The following is a 15,729-nucleotide window of genomic DNA, read 5'->3' as shown; positions in this document are numbered from 1 at the left end:
AAAATGACACAGTAACAGGATGATTAATTATTACTACGACTTCGATCATATGAAACACTATATATGCTATCTTGAAATCTCATCACATGGATAATGTCATATTTTAAGCGCTAATGGTCGGTTCTGCAACTGCAAGTCTTTGAAGGTCAAGCGTCTTCTCGTACTCTTGCACTGATTTGAAAAGCTCTGAGATGTTACCCTTCCCAAAACCTCCACATCCTCCCTTTTGATGCACCTTCCCTTCCTCATCCTTCTTCATGCACCCCACTCTCTGAATTATCTCCACAAACATGGTTGGCCTGCCCATTAATTATCTCAACAAATTAAACATACATAATCTCTCACTGGTTATATAGCCATCCAACAGGAAGAGGGATATGAGTAACTATATTACCTGTCTCCAACGGGCTTGGTAAAAATTTGAAGTAAAGTTCCTTCATGATCTCTGTCCACCAGAATCCCCAGCTCCTCACACTGCTCAATTTGTTCATCCGTCAATACATCACCGGCTCGGTTCTTGAGATTGTTGTAATAAGTTGGAGGTGGTGGAGGCATGAACTCGAAGCCACCTATTGAACTTCGCTGCCTCATTTCCCTCAGAGTTCTGAATATGTCTTCACTAACCAGAGCTAGATGTTGTAACCCAGCTCCTTCATTGTGCTCCAGAAATGTCTGTATCTGACTCTTCCGCTTCGTCCCAATACACTGGTTCGCACAGTGGCAGCAGAACAGTTTCGTCGTTGTTGGCTAACACGATCTGTTTCATCCCACTCTCGCAGGTGCCCACGTCCTCCGCCGTGAACTCCGAGAACTCGTGAAACCCAGTAAATCCATGCACGTAATTCACCGCCGAAACCAGCTCTGGCACGTTACCAACGGCATGGTCGAGCCCCCGAATCCCGTAATCCAATGAAGGTTTGGATGATAGTTCCTCCACCAGCTCAAAGTTGGGCAGGAACCAATGGTTGGGGTTCGGGTCGGACGCTTTGGACGGATCTTTGTAGCTGACATATCGCAAGACGACGTCGCCGTAGAGCAGAACTTCGGCCAACGTCACCCCGTTGTCGAGAAGAGCAGGAGAAGCCAATGGCTTGGCGCCATGGGCGACGCTTGTGTGAAATCCAATATCTGCATTATCGACTTCAACGGCAACGGCCCGAACCGCTAGGCCATGGGAGGCAACGAAAGCGACGCAGGATTCGCGGTCGAACGTGGGGATGGAAGCGGTGGATTTGGGTTCAAGGTGCTGCGCGGCGGCGATGGACGGAGAGTAGGGAGCAGTGAAGACGAAGGAGAGGTCACCGGAACGGAGGAGATAGGAAGCGTGAGCAAGGTTTCCGGTAGAAAGGTCAGATTTGGCGACAAGGGGCATCCCGAGACCCCACGAGAAACGGCGAGCGGTGTTGGTGGCGTCGGAGCACCAGAGCTCGATGTGGTGGAAACGCTCAACGTTGAAGCGATCTGATTTGGGGTTGGTTCGAACGATGTTGAACCCAGTGGCTGACATGTCGGTGGGACGGGAACTCCGCTCGCAGTGGTTGCTTTGGGATTTGGTTATCGTTTTCATTCGTGGCGTCGTCATTATACAGACACAGCAGAGCTATAAAGGCAGAAGCTGGCAGGCTGTCGGGGTGCAAGCTAGTTGTGGAGGGCCTGGAAAGACGTGGCAATGATTAAACTTGGAAAATGAATTACACATGTTGAATTATAAAAGTGTTGGGATGGTACGAAATTATGATTTCAAAAATATTTCTACAATTTACAAAATAAACATATAAAATATTTTACTCATTTTATGAAAAAAATACTTCTTAAAAATATTTTTGAGAGTTACCGTACATCTCCTATACTAAATAAAGAAAAAACCATATTAGAAGTATGTATATTATTTTTGTAATTTTTAATTTAATGCTTATATGTTTTTTAATTAAATTGTTTAATTTTATCTTTTTAGTGATATTAACTCTTATAACCTTATTCTATTAATATTTTTAATCTCTATGAAAGGGTTAATAATGTTAATAGATTAAAATTAAAAATTTAATTAAAAGAAAACACATATAAGTATCAAATTAAAAATTTAAAAAAAATATAGTTACTTCCAAAATAGTTTTCAAAATAAAAAGTTGGGTGGTAATAGTAAAACATATAAGAAATATAACTTAGTAGCATATTTTATATAAAAACAGATCATCATATCTTTGAATATCTCATTAGTTTTCGGTCCACCTTAATTACTACGAATCCAATCCCTAAAGACACGTCTTTTTTTTTTTTTTAAGAAATGAGCCATCGTTATCATAAGTAACTAAGTAAACTATTAATAATATCTTTTAAGATTGCTCTTATCTATTGTTTAATGTAATTTTTCTTTTTAACTTCTCTCATAGTGTAATTCATGGTTTGAATAAGAATAACTTTGATTTTTTTTTAATTTTTAAACAAATTTTTTTTACTAAATACAGGTATTTCCTATTAGAAGCAATCCTATTGAAGATATTATTGAACATATCTCTTAGTGAGAATTCAAATTTTGATTCACCTAGCGCTGGTAAATTTAACAACTTAACTATTGCTCTTCAGTTAAGATTAGAACGCCATTGGCCAAAAAGAAAGTTAAGATTAGAACCAATAATATCGGTTAACTCGCGTGTTGGAGGCCGCCGAGTTAGAAGCCCACGTAAAGCCAGCCAATAGTGAAATGATCCCCTTTTTTTTTCATTTGTTTATTCGAGAGGGGGGAAAAAAGAGATATATATACCAAATTAAAAATTAAGAAAAAAAAATATGTGTAACTGCGGGATAATTTTCCCTTAAATAAAATAATGACACTGCAGCTTTCTGAGGTGAGCAGTGTAAATGAGAAGCCATAGGTGAGAGGCTGCGCAATTGTGCCAATGCAATGAGAAGCTTCGGACTCTTCTCTCAGCTTTAATTTTCTTGTAAATGAATGAGGGTAGTTCCATAATTGCTCAATTAAAATCTTCACAATTAGGTACTACCTCCGGTTCTTAATATAAGACATTATTTGACTTTTATTTTGATTCTAGATATAAAATACCAATTCACTTTGTTTCTCATATTTATGTTTTTTTTTTCCCTAAGATAGTCCTTTTAATAATAATAGTTCTAGGCAATATACTTAATTAGTAAGGATATCTTAGGAAAGACAACACATATTTATTACAAATAACTAACTTAATTTACTTCTTTAATCTTTTTAAATTAGTCAACTAAGTCTTATAATTAGGACCAGATAGTACTTTGAAACCTCTTCAAAATTATTTGAATATTTCATGAAACCTTTTAATATTAAAATCTCTTGCGACTTTAAAGTGATTTTGCCATGTTAATATATAAAAATATAAACATACCATAGATTACACAGGGCTGACCCTTATTAATGCAGAAAGATGGATACTTCCCCCCCTGTTAAGCACAGATATTCTCTAATTGAAATTGAAAATAGTTCTGTTTGAGATGTTGATAGACACTAAATATGAGTATATCTACCAGTAAAAATTTAAATTCTAGTTTGCTATGTTGTAAAAAATTTTCATTAGACTCAGTCTCTGTTAGTATGGATACTTCTTTTATTCAAGCAAGTGGTTGGTATTTTAATATAAAATCTCACCACCGGTATAAATGTTGTTATCCTGCTCGTTTGTATATAGAGAGTTCAATTGAAAACCATTTGTTAGCTACTAAAATTTATCATAAATTTAAATTTTAATTCTATAACATCCACTTCAAACGTAAGACTCCTTGGGTATTTAACAAAAGATCTATTTAACCAATTTAATTATACTAAGAAAGTTAGCTAAATTAGTAAATTATAAAAAGAGATAAGATCCAATTTGCCCTGAAAGTTGTTAGAACGTAGCAATGTTATCCTCACCGTTAAAGAAGTTAATTTTGACTCTTAAATTTTTCTTGTTGACCCACTATGCTGACATGGATTGTGAGCTGAAAAGGGCTTTCTATAGAAGAGGGGGGAGAAAAAAACAAAGAACTAGAGGACACTGGTTCATCGGACTCTGGAGATTCAACTCAAGAACCCCTCTTCAATCATTGTTCATCGTCTCGGTGACGGAATCTTCAATTCTTCTCGTTGTTCTTTAAGATATGTATGGTATACTAATTTCATATTTATAGCAATAGTCTCAAATCTCAACTAGTCAACAGTTCGCATTTGCATGCTTGTTTCAAAATCAAAAGGGTTCATCAAAGAGGACATTGGTTCGCTAAAAGTACCCGTCTTCTCCCTTGAATGCCGGAGACTACACAGAGAGGACGCATAGAGCTCCAGATCTGAGGCTATCATTAGCGATCTACACAGAATTAAGGAGAGGACGTTGGCAACCAGACAAAGGATACAAGAGCGGAACTTCAGAAAATGATGGGACGCGATTGCAAAGGGAAAGACTAGTGAAGAACATGGAGACTCCCCCCCCCCCAACTAAAGGGAACATCAAGAGTTTGAAGGGCGTGAAATAGGAAGTGGAGAGAAGTTTTGGGATTGTTCATATGAAGAGGCCAATTTATGGAACTTTCAGAACTTTTATCTTGATCCCAATTTTCATCCGGAAGCTAGGAAGGGGAATTGAATGGTGCCGCCGGAAGAAAGAGAAGCCAAAAAGAATTTTACCACATGGACCACTCCCTGCCGTGGGACTTATAAAAAGTGAGGTGGATGCCACCTAGGCAGGCCAAATTAGCATAATGGGTCAGCTAACATTTGACCACTGGGGGGTGTTAAATTTGGGTGACATTGCTACTAAAATTTTTTTTAGATACCCACAGCTCTTGAGGAACAACTCTCAGGACAAAAATAAATCTTATCTCTTGTAAAAAATTATGATATGTTTGTTCTAAAACACCATAATCATTTTTCTTAATATCCTCCATCTATTTCTTATTTGATTATAATTGAGAGAATATTAATATGAGTAATATAAGAAAAATTGATAAATATGATAAATATGTCTTATATTAAGAATCAAAATCAACTTAAAAATTATGTCTTATATTAACTATTAGAGGAGTATTTTTTTTGTAATTTATGGACCAAAAAGAGAAGTTATTTAACCCCTAAATGTTAAAGGACAAGTTTTGGCTATAAAAAATAGGGAAAATCTCATAGAACAAAAAACGCGATAGAACCAATCGATTCAACCGGTGAATCGGCTAGTAGTCCGATTCAATTTGGATGTTAAACTGGAGGGGAGTTGAACGGGTAGCGAACCGGTCAAACTAGAGCAAACCAGTGAAAATCGGTAATGAACCGTTTTGGATGATTATGTTGTTATTAGTCCTATTTTTTCTCATTCAGCTTCCAATATCTCACCCCTTATAGATTTAAATGAATTTTAATGATGATTTTGGTCTCAATGATTGTTAATTTTATTTAGTGGTAAACCATAAAGATCAAAATTCTTAATATTGTTATACTTTATCATTATTACAATCAAATTATTGTTATATTTCGTTATATTTTGTTATTAGTAATTATTAATGTTGTTATATTTTGTTATTTTTAATTAAATTATATTATTTTAATATGACCGTTGGATTCTGAGTTGATTTCGCTCTAACCAATTGACACTTAAACTACTACCTCAACCGGTTTAATATCTGGTCTGGTTTTTTGTTCTTGAGAAAATTTCAACTAAGGACTGTAGTTGGCAATTAGTTTAAACAGCCCCCCAAAAATTCTAAAATTTCACAGAAGGATTTTGAAATTTTACTAAAGGAGCCAAAGGCAAACTAAAATTAATTGCATAATCTATTTCATAGAAATGCCCTGCGAAATGTGATGCGCTGAAAAAGAAGAAAAAAGAGAGAAAAAGAAGAACTTAGCAGCAGCTCTTCCCATAACCATATAGTGATGAAGAGAGGTGATCGACGAGAATGAGCTGAGAAAATGCAATGGATGATGGTCAATCTGAAGAAGCATCCATCGGCCGTCTGTGGGAAGTCATCCTCAATGTTGGTGGAAGTGACAAAAACCATAACTCTGCCTTACAATGTGGTGTTGTGATCATATCTGGTGCTTGGCGTGTAAGGTAAAATATTTTTTCTGAAATTTTTGTTCTATTAAGCTAACTTGTTGAGCATAGGTAAGTTGTGATGGTTGAATAATGTAGAAATGAGTGTTTAAATGTATGGGTAAATAGGTAGTGAGAGAGGGAAAATCTGATAGCGCTTTTAAGTTTAGAAAGATATTTTTATCATCTTCTTGTTTGAAGTTAATAAATATAAAATGCTAGTTATTTTTGAAAAGTGGGTGAAAATAGGTGAACACTGATTGTAATGCATTGTTGAAAGAACTTAGGGAGGGAAAAATGAAAAAGAAATGGGTGAATGTGCTGAAATAGGTGATATGAAAGTTAACTATGTACTTCATTTTATATTGACTATTGCCTGGCCAAACACCATTTGCTACCATGCATTATATCTATTATAAATGGCTAGATTTGAGAGAGTTAATATATTTATGTAATTTTGGTTTAGAGGGTAGTCTTAGAATTTTAGAGTAGTTTTGGAGTAGTTTTGAGTTTTATATTAATAAATATTTATGTGTAATTTTGTAGACGCTTGAGAATTTTGAAGTAATCTTTGTATGAATATTTGTAAGCTAAAGAGTACCAAATAACTCTGAAAATTCTTTCTTGTACATGCGAATTGTATATGATTATATTATGGATTTACTAATTTTTATATTACTAAAATATAATATTATGATTTTTTAAATATATTGATATCTATGGGATTATCATGAGTTGTTGTTAAATGATACAAAAATTTTATTACTATCTTATTTTTAATAATATATTTGAGGACGTATTTAGGATGTAACATTACTTGCATCTAACATATGCATTGTTAGGCTAAGGATAGAAGGAGATTTATATGGATATAAATTACCACATGATATGTCATCACTCGGTGCACAGTGGATGACACTTGTTAAGGCCCCTTTTTCTATGTTTTCCTTTAGCTAGGAATTAATTGGAGCTGTGAGACATATAACACCTCCTTAATTTTTTTGCAAAGGAGGGGAGTTATAATCTGAGTTTCAACTCTATATCTTTGGTTAGATATATCTCTAGTATCGGTGAGCTTGGAATAATTCAGTAAAATAGATTAGTTCTTATTAGACTATATGTTAGCCTATGGCTCCAATCAGCGGTTTAAGGGTGGACGGTGATATAAGGGAGGCTGAATATTGCATTATTTTTGGACATATTGGAAAAATGATATTGGCATATTGTTGAACCAAAAATGAAATCGAGTTGAATGTATCAAATATGTGATTTTCATATATAAATACACACACACACACACACACATATAAATGAATTTTTGTTTATCATATATGGTTTACTTGTATAGGTTAGAATTTTAGTAGTTACTGAGACGTTTGATCTTATTCCTAACATTTTCAAACAAAGGATCTAATAGGAATCAAGGGAAGGCACCGATAGAGTGAGCCGTGAAGGCTTCTATGCTTTTCAAGCACATGCTATTTTATATTTTTATTTGTCATGACTATAAGATTTCAATAGTTTATTTTATTTTGTTATATCACAAAAATATTTTGAAATTATGACTTGTTTGAAGTGTTAGTAATGTATAAACTTTTAAATAAAATATTCTATTGAATATATGGATATAATTATGTAAGGTATTACATGTATCATCCCTTCTCTAATCAATCTTCCACTTATAATACCCTCTTCATATATCAATTTTCTTTCTAAGGTCTTCACAAATTCTCTTCCCACATAGAAGATATAAATAATTGTTTTCCACCAATAGTAGCCATTTATAATCCGTTGATAGACATCATTCATCTATCAATTTCAATCAACTTTCAATAATAATAAACAGCATACGTTAACAATAGGAATTTGCGATTTTACAACAGAAATACAGTTTTCACAACATTAAATTGTCATTTTCCTGTACAATTCTAATTTTCAAATTTACAATCCAAATACATATTTTCACAACTTCAAGTTATCATTTCTTTGCACATTTAGCTTTCATATCACCCATTTCAGTACATTCACCCATTTTCCTTTCATTTCTCCGTCCCTAAGTTCCTTCAACAACGCATTACAGTTAGTGTTCACCATTCTCATCCACTTTTCAAACATCACTAACACATTGTGTTTATTAACTTCAAACAAGAAGACGATAACAATTTCTTTCTAAACTTAAAAGCGCCATCAAATTTTTCCTCTCTCATTACCTATTTACCTATGCATTTAAACACTTATTTCTACATTATTCTACCATCACAACCCAACTATACTCAACAAGTCAGCTCAACAGAACGAGAATTTCAGAAAAAATATTTTACCTCACGTGCCAAGTACTAGAGATGATCATGACACCACACCGTAAGGCAGAGTTACAGTTTCTATGGGAAGAACTAGTGCTAGGTTCTCATTTTTCCTTCTTTCTTCTTCCTTTTCAGCACATCACATTTCGCATGGCATTTCTGTAAAATATGTTATATAATTAATTTCAGTTTGCCCCTGCATCCTTCAATAAAATTTCAGAATTCTTCAATGAAATTTTAGAATTTTTGGAGGCTGTTTGAAATTAATTGCCAATTGCAGTCCTTAGTTGAAATTTTCCTTAAAAAATATGATGATTCTGGGGGGGAAATTTACAGGGGATGTATTTTTTAACATATATACATAATCATATAAGGTTAAGATGGATCAACTACCTCAAAGTCTTTTTTCAAAAAAGTATTTTGTGGTGCATCCAGTACCGCGGAGTATTTTTTTTGCCTTGGCATTGGATGCACCAAAAAAATATTTTTAGGTGTTGGAAGCATTTAAAAAATACTTTAGGGTGCTAAACGCATTTTAAAAAAAATTCAGAGTACTAAATATACTATAAAATATTTTATAATGCAAAATGAACCTGAAAAAATACTTCAGAAGCTGAATGTGGCTTAATCCTAATCACACACACATATGTATATATGGGTTTGTGTGTGTAATGTGGAGTGGGGTAAACAATAAATGTCCTATTTAAAATACATAGCATTTGGTAAGATGGGGAGTTAGTGGGGCAGCTGCCCCTACGCCATGGTGGATAGTAATAGGTACGCCCATTGCTAACAATAAAGTATACTTATACACACTTTGACAAAAAGGGGATTAGCATTTTTTTTTTAATAAACCTTCACATTATATAAAAACAACTTGTCAAATTTTGATAACAAACTTTGTAAGTCGAATAACACTGCTTGAAACATGGAAGGAGCACTACCCTGTCCTTGCAAAAGTCTAAGCAGATTGGCATCTTGAGCCATTATCAAGAGAAAAACCCTACCCGGCTGATTAATCACTTGCTGAGCTCTTTTGAACTGTAGTACCTTTTGAATCTGCAGCAGACCAATCATCTGTCTATTTGCATGCTGAGGAACCAATTGAACCTTCTTACAAGCTAATATCCCATCTATTTCCAAACTAATATGCATCTCCAACCTTTTCCTTTTAAACACTTTAAAAGGGGGATTGACTAAGGGTTTCGCAAGGATGACAATATTAACAATGTGGGAGGAGTACATATTCATATACAGACTCCTTGCACAAATAAATTCAAGAAGGCAAATGAATCTCCCTTTCCCTTTATTGTGGTAATAGTGTTGATACAGCATTGGCTTCTCGCTTCTTCTTCCATCTTTTTTTTTCCTGTGTGGAGGGTCTCTTCTCCTCTTCTGGTCAAGGTTCTTATTCGTGTCCCAAAGATATGGCCCTTAGTTGTACTAATTAGGACTGTGTTTTCTGAAGATGGTGATCAAGGAGGCTAGGTGGGTGGATGAGAGGGGGCTTCCAAAGCTTGGTCCTATGTGAAGGCCCCCCAAAGAAGACCTTCGATAGATGCCTCCATGGATTTCGATGTCGAGGTTTGGTTTGAGATAGTACTAGTGGTTCTCTCGATTTATAGTTGAAAGGATGACAATGAAGGATGAATTGAAAAGCAAGGGTTGGGGCATCTTTGTTGTTGTGATTATATTTGTAGTAAAACACAGCGGTCTAAAACAAAGGGTTTGAATGATGGAGAATTTGGGAGCCATCACTACTACAAAATATACTTAAAACACATGTCTTTAACGTCAGTTATTTGGTAAATCTAAGTTAAAAAAGATTGTGACATTTTTGTAATATTTTGAAGAGCTTTAACGTTGCTTATGTGAATAATCGACATGATAAGTCTTGACAAGACAAAAACTGATGAAAAACATCGAGAATCAATGTCATTTAGACAAAAATGACGTTGTTTTGGGTTATAAGGTCTGTTATAAAAACCAACCCAAGTCAAATCAATTTAAATTTTAACATAGTTGCATTGTGTTTTGACAGTTTTACTTCTCATTTTCACAAAACCGTCACAATCCTTTCTTGCCCCATCTCATTCGAACCTTCATCCTCTTTTCCAGTTTTCCCCCAAGTTTTATAGTAGTCTCTTCCACTTTTTGTCATCATCATCACCACACCGTTATTGTGAGTTTTCATTAGGGGTGTTCATCAAGCCTGTCCAAGCCCAAGAAAAAACGCCCAGCTCAACCCCAAAAAAAGCAGCCCGAAAAAAATGAGTATTATTGAGTTTTCATTATTCCTTTTGCATTGTATTGTGTCAGGTTATTGTTTGATGATGATGTTTATAAATCTGATTTTGAAAGCAAAGAAGAGAGGTAGACCTTTGATTTTATTTATCAGGATTGCTCCTCCCCCTTAGTATATATACACTTTTTTTTTGCCAGAATATATGACCTCATGTTTTAAATGAATGATGGCAGGAAAAAATAATTTGCACTCAATTTCGTCTCCTACTCCCTCTGGCTGTCTTCCCACATCCTTTGGAATCATTTATATAAGTATCTAGAAGTATATTTTACACAAGTTAAGATAAAAATTTTCTTAAATATTTATCTAGATCCTGTAAATCATGATTAAAAAATTATTTATAAATCATTCTAAACGAGTTTTTCAAGACATCATGTGAAAATGGTACTCCCTCTGTCCTTTGTTATAAGTAACATAGAAGTATATGACTCTATTATGTAGATAAAAAAGTTAGTTAAAGATAATAAATAAGTAAAAATTAAAATTTTTTTAATCTAAAATACTCTTATTTATGGGGAAAATAGAGTATAAAAAAAAGAATAAAAAAATTACTACAATAAGAAAATTATGAAAGGAGAGAATGTGTGATAGAGAGATGATGGTTTGAAAAATGAAACAATAAATATATTAAATATTAAAATAAATAATTAATGGGATAAAATAAAAAATTTATTACAAAAATTTAAAACAACTTATAAATATTGTTTATATTTAACAACGAAACGAGAATAATAACTGTTGATTATAAAAAGAGTCGAAAAGAGTAATGTTTAGCCGAATCGTTGGCACATGGGGATTCCAATTGAAAATCACGTGCCACGTCCCAAACTTTATTAAAAATTAATATTTTATGTTGCTGATAACAACATCCGTGTTACATCTAGTTTCCATTATGGTGTTAGACGCGAAAAAGATAACGTTAAACACTTCAATGCAAAGGATAAGCCTTAGCCGCAAGGAATGGGCGGATGTATATGACAAATATATAGTAAACAATAAATAGTCTGGATTTTTAGATAACTAAATTAAATCAAACCATATATAAGAAATAATCTCAAGAGTAAATACTCCCCTCCTTAACGTATCACCTAATTCATTCATTTGAATAGATTAAAAATATTTACTAAATTAATTAATATGATGTGTTCTTTTTAAAACATTTTAAACATCTTCCATAATTCTTTTTCCTTCTTTCTCTCCTATTTAATTATTATTGAAGAAATATCAATAAAATTAATCTGAAAAAAATTGATAAATATATCAAATAGGTTTAGAGTCAACATTAACTTTTTAATTAGGTCATGTATTAAAAATAGGAAGAATATAAAATTAAAGTAGTATCCAACACTTTAATATTATTTCTGTATTCAATATTTTAATCTTAGTTTTAATACTTCTAACACTCTAGTGTTATTTTTCTGGTATCCAACAAGTCCAACGCTGCGCTGAAGGTAAATCTTCACCTTTCTGTTTGGCTTATCTAACTTAATTTTTACCAACTTTACTTATCTATAAGTTATTTTTCTTGCTTTTTCCATCGATCTAACCGGACACGGAGGTACATCTTCACCTCCCTGTTTGACTTATCCATCGTCAGCAATACAGACACGGCACGTTTCCAATTTTGAATTTTATTTCCCACCAATTATAATTCGCCGCGTGTCGTGACCCTGAACATTCCCTTCAGCCACGTCTCTGCCAACGCCACTAGCTCTGCCAGCATATAGTTGCAGAGGACAGCGGTATCCGGGAGAGACGAATAAACCAGGAAAACGATGGGAAAAGAAAGCGACCACGGAGCTCCGGTGACGGTAACGGCGAGGGCGAGGGCGACGGCGGCCACTGGAGCTCCGGGTAGTAATCTTGCTGCTGGGTTCAAGCTTGTTGGGTTCAAAAACTTTGTCCGAACCAATCCAAGATCCGATCGATTCAAGGTAAAGCGTTTTCACCATGTCGAGTTCTGGTGCTCCGACGCCACCAACACTGCTCGCCGCTTCTCGTGGGGTCTCGGCATGCCTCTTATAGCGAAATCCGACCTTTCCACCGGCAACCTTACTCACGCTTCCTATCTCATCCGTTCTGGCGACCTCTCCTTCCTCTTTTCTGCTCCTTACTCTCCGTGCATTGCCGCCGCCGAGCACCTGGAACCAAACTCCACCGCCTCTATGCCCTCGTTCGATCGTGAATCCTGCCTCGCCTTTGTCGCATCCCATGGCCTGGCAGTTCGGGCCATTGCAGTTGAAGTCGAGAATGCAGAAATTGCATTTCACACAAGCGTCGCCCATGGCGCCAAGCCATCGGCCTCCCCTGTTCTCCTTGATAACCGAGTGATTCTCGCCGAAGTTCTCCTCTACGGCGACGTCGTGTTGCGATATGTCAGCTACAACGACCCGTCTCAAGTATCCGACCCGAACCCTAATAATTGGTTCTTGCCCAAATTTGAACCTGTGGAGGAGCTCTCGTCCTATCCGCTGTTGGATTACGGGATTAGGCGCCTCGATCATGCGGTGGGTAACGTGCCGGAGCTGGCTCCAGCTGTGAATTATGTGAAATCATTCACTGGTTTTCACGAGTTTGCTGAGTTCACGGCGGAGGACGTGGGTACGAATGAGAGTGGCTTGAACTCGATGGTTTTAGCGAACAATGACGAAATGGTTTTGCTGCCTTTGAATGAACCAGTGTTCGGGACAAAGCGGAAGAGTCAAATACAGACATATTTGGAGCACAACGAAGGAGCAGGGCTCCAGCATCTAGCGCTTGTGAGTGAAGACATATTCAGGACTTTGAGAGAAATGAGGCAGAGAAGTTTCGTAGGTGGCTTCGAGTTCATGCCTTCCCCACCTTCGACGTATTACAAGAATCTGAAGAATCGAGCGGGGGATGTGTTGACTGATGAGCAGATTAAGCAGTGTGAGGAGCTGGGGATTCTGGTAGATAGAGATGATCAAGGAACTTTGCTTCAAATTTTCACTAAGCCTGTTGGAGATAGGTAATTAGTCTTATCACTTTTCCTGCCTGGGAATAACAGCAGTGCTTTTTCTGGGGGATAATTTACCTTGATGTTGATCATTTATACAACACTTAATTGAAAGACGGAAACTAGCATTAGCAGACTTATCTGATCAACCAACTTATATCACTGTTGTTGGAAGTTCAATAGTTGGAGTTCAAAGTTATGCGGAAAGTCACTGATACCAACATCAACTAGAGTTGTGACGCAATAAGATGTGCAGTATTAATATAGGTTTACGAGTACTGAAATTTGAAGTATCTGTGTATGATTTATACTTTACAGAGATAAAAAGAAAAAAGATGAATGTAAAGAGAGAGAAAAAAGTCCCGTCTACGTTTATTCTTTTTCGATCAATCTCTATGAATATATGAGTACGTGACTATACTGAATTGAGTGCTTCATAGGAGTCTAGGGATGTGCTTGGCCTGAATAAAGTAGGATGGAAGGAGTTTAGAGGAGGAAATATAGGCATTTTGTGCACATTCTCTCTTGATAATATCTGCTATTCCAAGCTGGTTCTAATCACCTAACCTCTTTTTATCTAGTCATCATTTAGCCTCTGAGCTTCTCTACTGGAATAACATAGTGTAAGATAGCACTGTGAGTTAAAATGCTTTTGCTGTGTTGAATGGGCAGGCCAACCATGTTTATAGAGATAATTCAGAGAGTTGGGTGCATGCTCAAGGATGAGGAAGGAAGGGTATATCAAAAGGGTGGATGCGGAGGCTTTGGGAAAGGAAACTTCTCTGAGCTGTTCAAGTCCATCGAAGAATATGAAAAGACGCTTGAGCTTAAAAGACTAGCAGAACCAGAACAAACCATTGCTTGAAAGTACGTATGGATCTGGGGATGAAGTATTTCTTGAAGCTGTAATCACCCTGTTACTGTATAGACACTGGCTGAAACAAGAATATATACTGTATGAGCACTGTCTTCACCTATAGAAATGATGGAATATGGATATACGATATTCTGTGTTGATAAACAATTGTTGTATTTCTTACTATGTTTGTCAAGATAGAAGAACTGCCCACCTTATCATGTCTATAGATAATGCACTTTGGACTTGTGATAAGAGAGATGGGAAAATAAATTAATCTGATGTGCTACTTAATTAGCATTAGTCTGCAGGTTTCCGCAAGCAACATATAAACAGAATTTTTGATGTCGTCTATGCTTTTTGCTTTTGGAGTATGTTCTGGTAGCAATACTATGTTAAAGCTTTTACTTGTTCCATAATGCTTTTACTTCTGGTGGCTGAAACCCTTTCCCATCTTCTTTTTCAATCAACTGAACAGAAACATTCTGAGCAGAGTGCCTCAGAGTCTTGAGATTTTACATTCATAAACTGCTCCCTTGTGAGGGAGACAACAATATTTAGAGAGGTTTCTTGAACAAAATTGCTACACTGGAGTGAAACACACTGGAATCGGAAAAATTGCCAGAAAAGCAAAGAAAAGCAATAAAGGATGCCAACATTAACTGTTCTCAGTCAGCCTCTAATGAACTTGCCCAAGACTAACCACTCGAATATTTGTCTAGATGTTTGCTAAACTAGACTTGTTTAGGAACACAGCTAAAGTCTAGAGACTATTTATTTTTTAGTTGTGTTGGTCCTGTAGTTATGTGGTGACAATATCAGCATTATTGGCTTCTGATTGCCCATCATGCACTATAATGACACAAATGGAGCAAATTGTTCTTGGTCAGTTTGAGAGCAATCGTGAAAATCTGCTTTGAATCGGAATTCTCAGGGAACGGTGGAAAGAAGACTAATTTATTTATAGAATGGAAATGAACGGAATGTAAAACAGAATGGAAATTAATTTTGAGCATGGATGATACTCATTAAGCTAATAAAAGAACGAAGGAATGAGAATCCCTCTCCCTCTAAAGTTTCAAGCCGGGCCCATGTCGTCATAGATATGCGTAACCCTTTCAGTCAGGTTCCGCTGAACATGGCGTGGGCTCTTGTCACTAAGCACGGGGTTGGGCATTCAAATCTCCGCTCTTGGAAAGGTTTAATTTCTTTCTTTGTTTTTTTTAAAAGAATGATATGGG

General features: G+C 35.8%; 2 protein-coding genes across 2 annotated transcripts; one reads left to right on the top strand and one right to left on the bottom strand.

Moving 5' to 3' along the window:
- Positions 1–103: 103 nt before the first annotated feature.
- On the bottom strand, positions 104–12,246 carry LOC114744317 (4-hydroxyphenylpyruvate dioxygenase-like). Its single transcript, XM_028932487.1, is given in 5 exon segments — positions 104–299; positions 395–699; positions 701–1,496; positions 3,259–3,273; positions 12,203–12,246. Coding segments are annotated over 5 exon segments (1,356 nt in total).
- A 166-nt stretch (positions 12,247–12,412) lies between these two features.
- LOC114744325 (4-hydroxyphenylpyruvate dioxygenase) lies at positions 12,413–14,862 on the top strand. The gene is made up of 2 exons (XM_028932494.1): positions 12,413–13,644; positions 14,305–14,862. The coding sequence occupies exons 1-2, from the start codon at positions 12,431–12,433 to the stop codon at positions 14,495–14,497; spliced, it is 1,407 nt and encodes a 468-aa protein (XP_028788327.1). The 5' UTR covers positions 12,413–12,430; the 3' UTR covers positions 14,498–14,862.
- The last annotated feature ends 867 nt before the right edge of the window (positions 14,863–15,729 follow it).

Source organism: Neltuma alba, unplaced genomic scaffold (assembly GCF_004799145.2).
Source record: "Neltuma alba isolate B1F8T4 unplaced genomic scaffold, ASM479914v2 tig00004331_pilon, whole genome shotgun sequence".
Taxonomy (NCBI): domain Eukaryota; kingdom Viridiplantae; phylum Streptophyta; class Magnoliopsida; order Fabales; family Fabaceae; genus Neltuma; species Neltuma alba.
The sequence above is the reverse complement of the archived record's forward strand: the minus strand, read 5'-3'. Positions and strand labels throughout refer to the sequence as shown.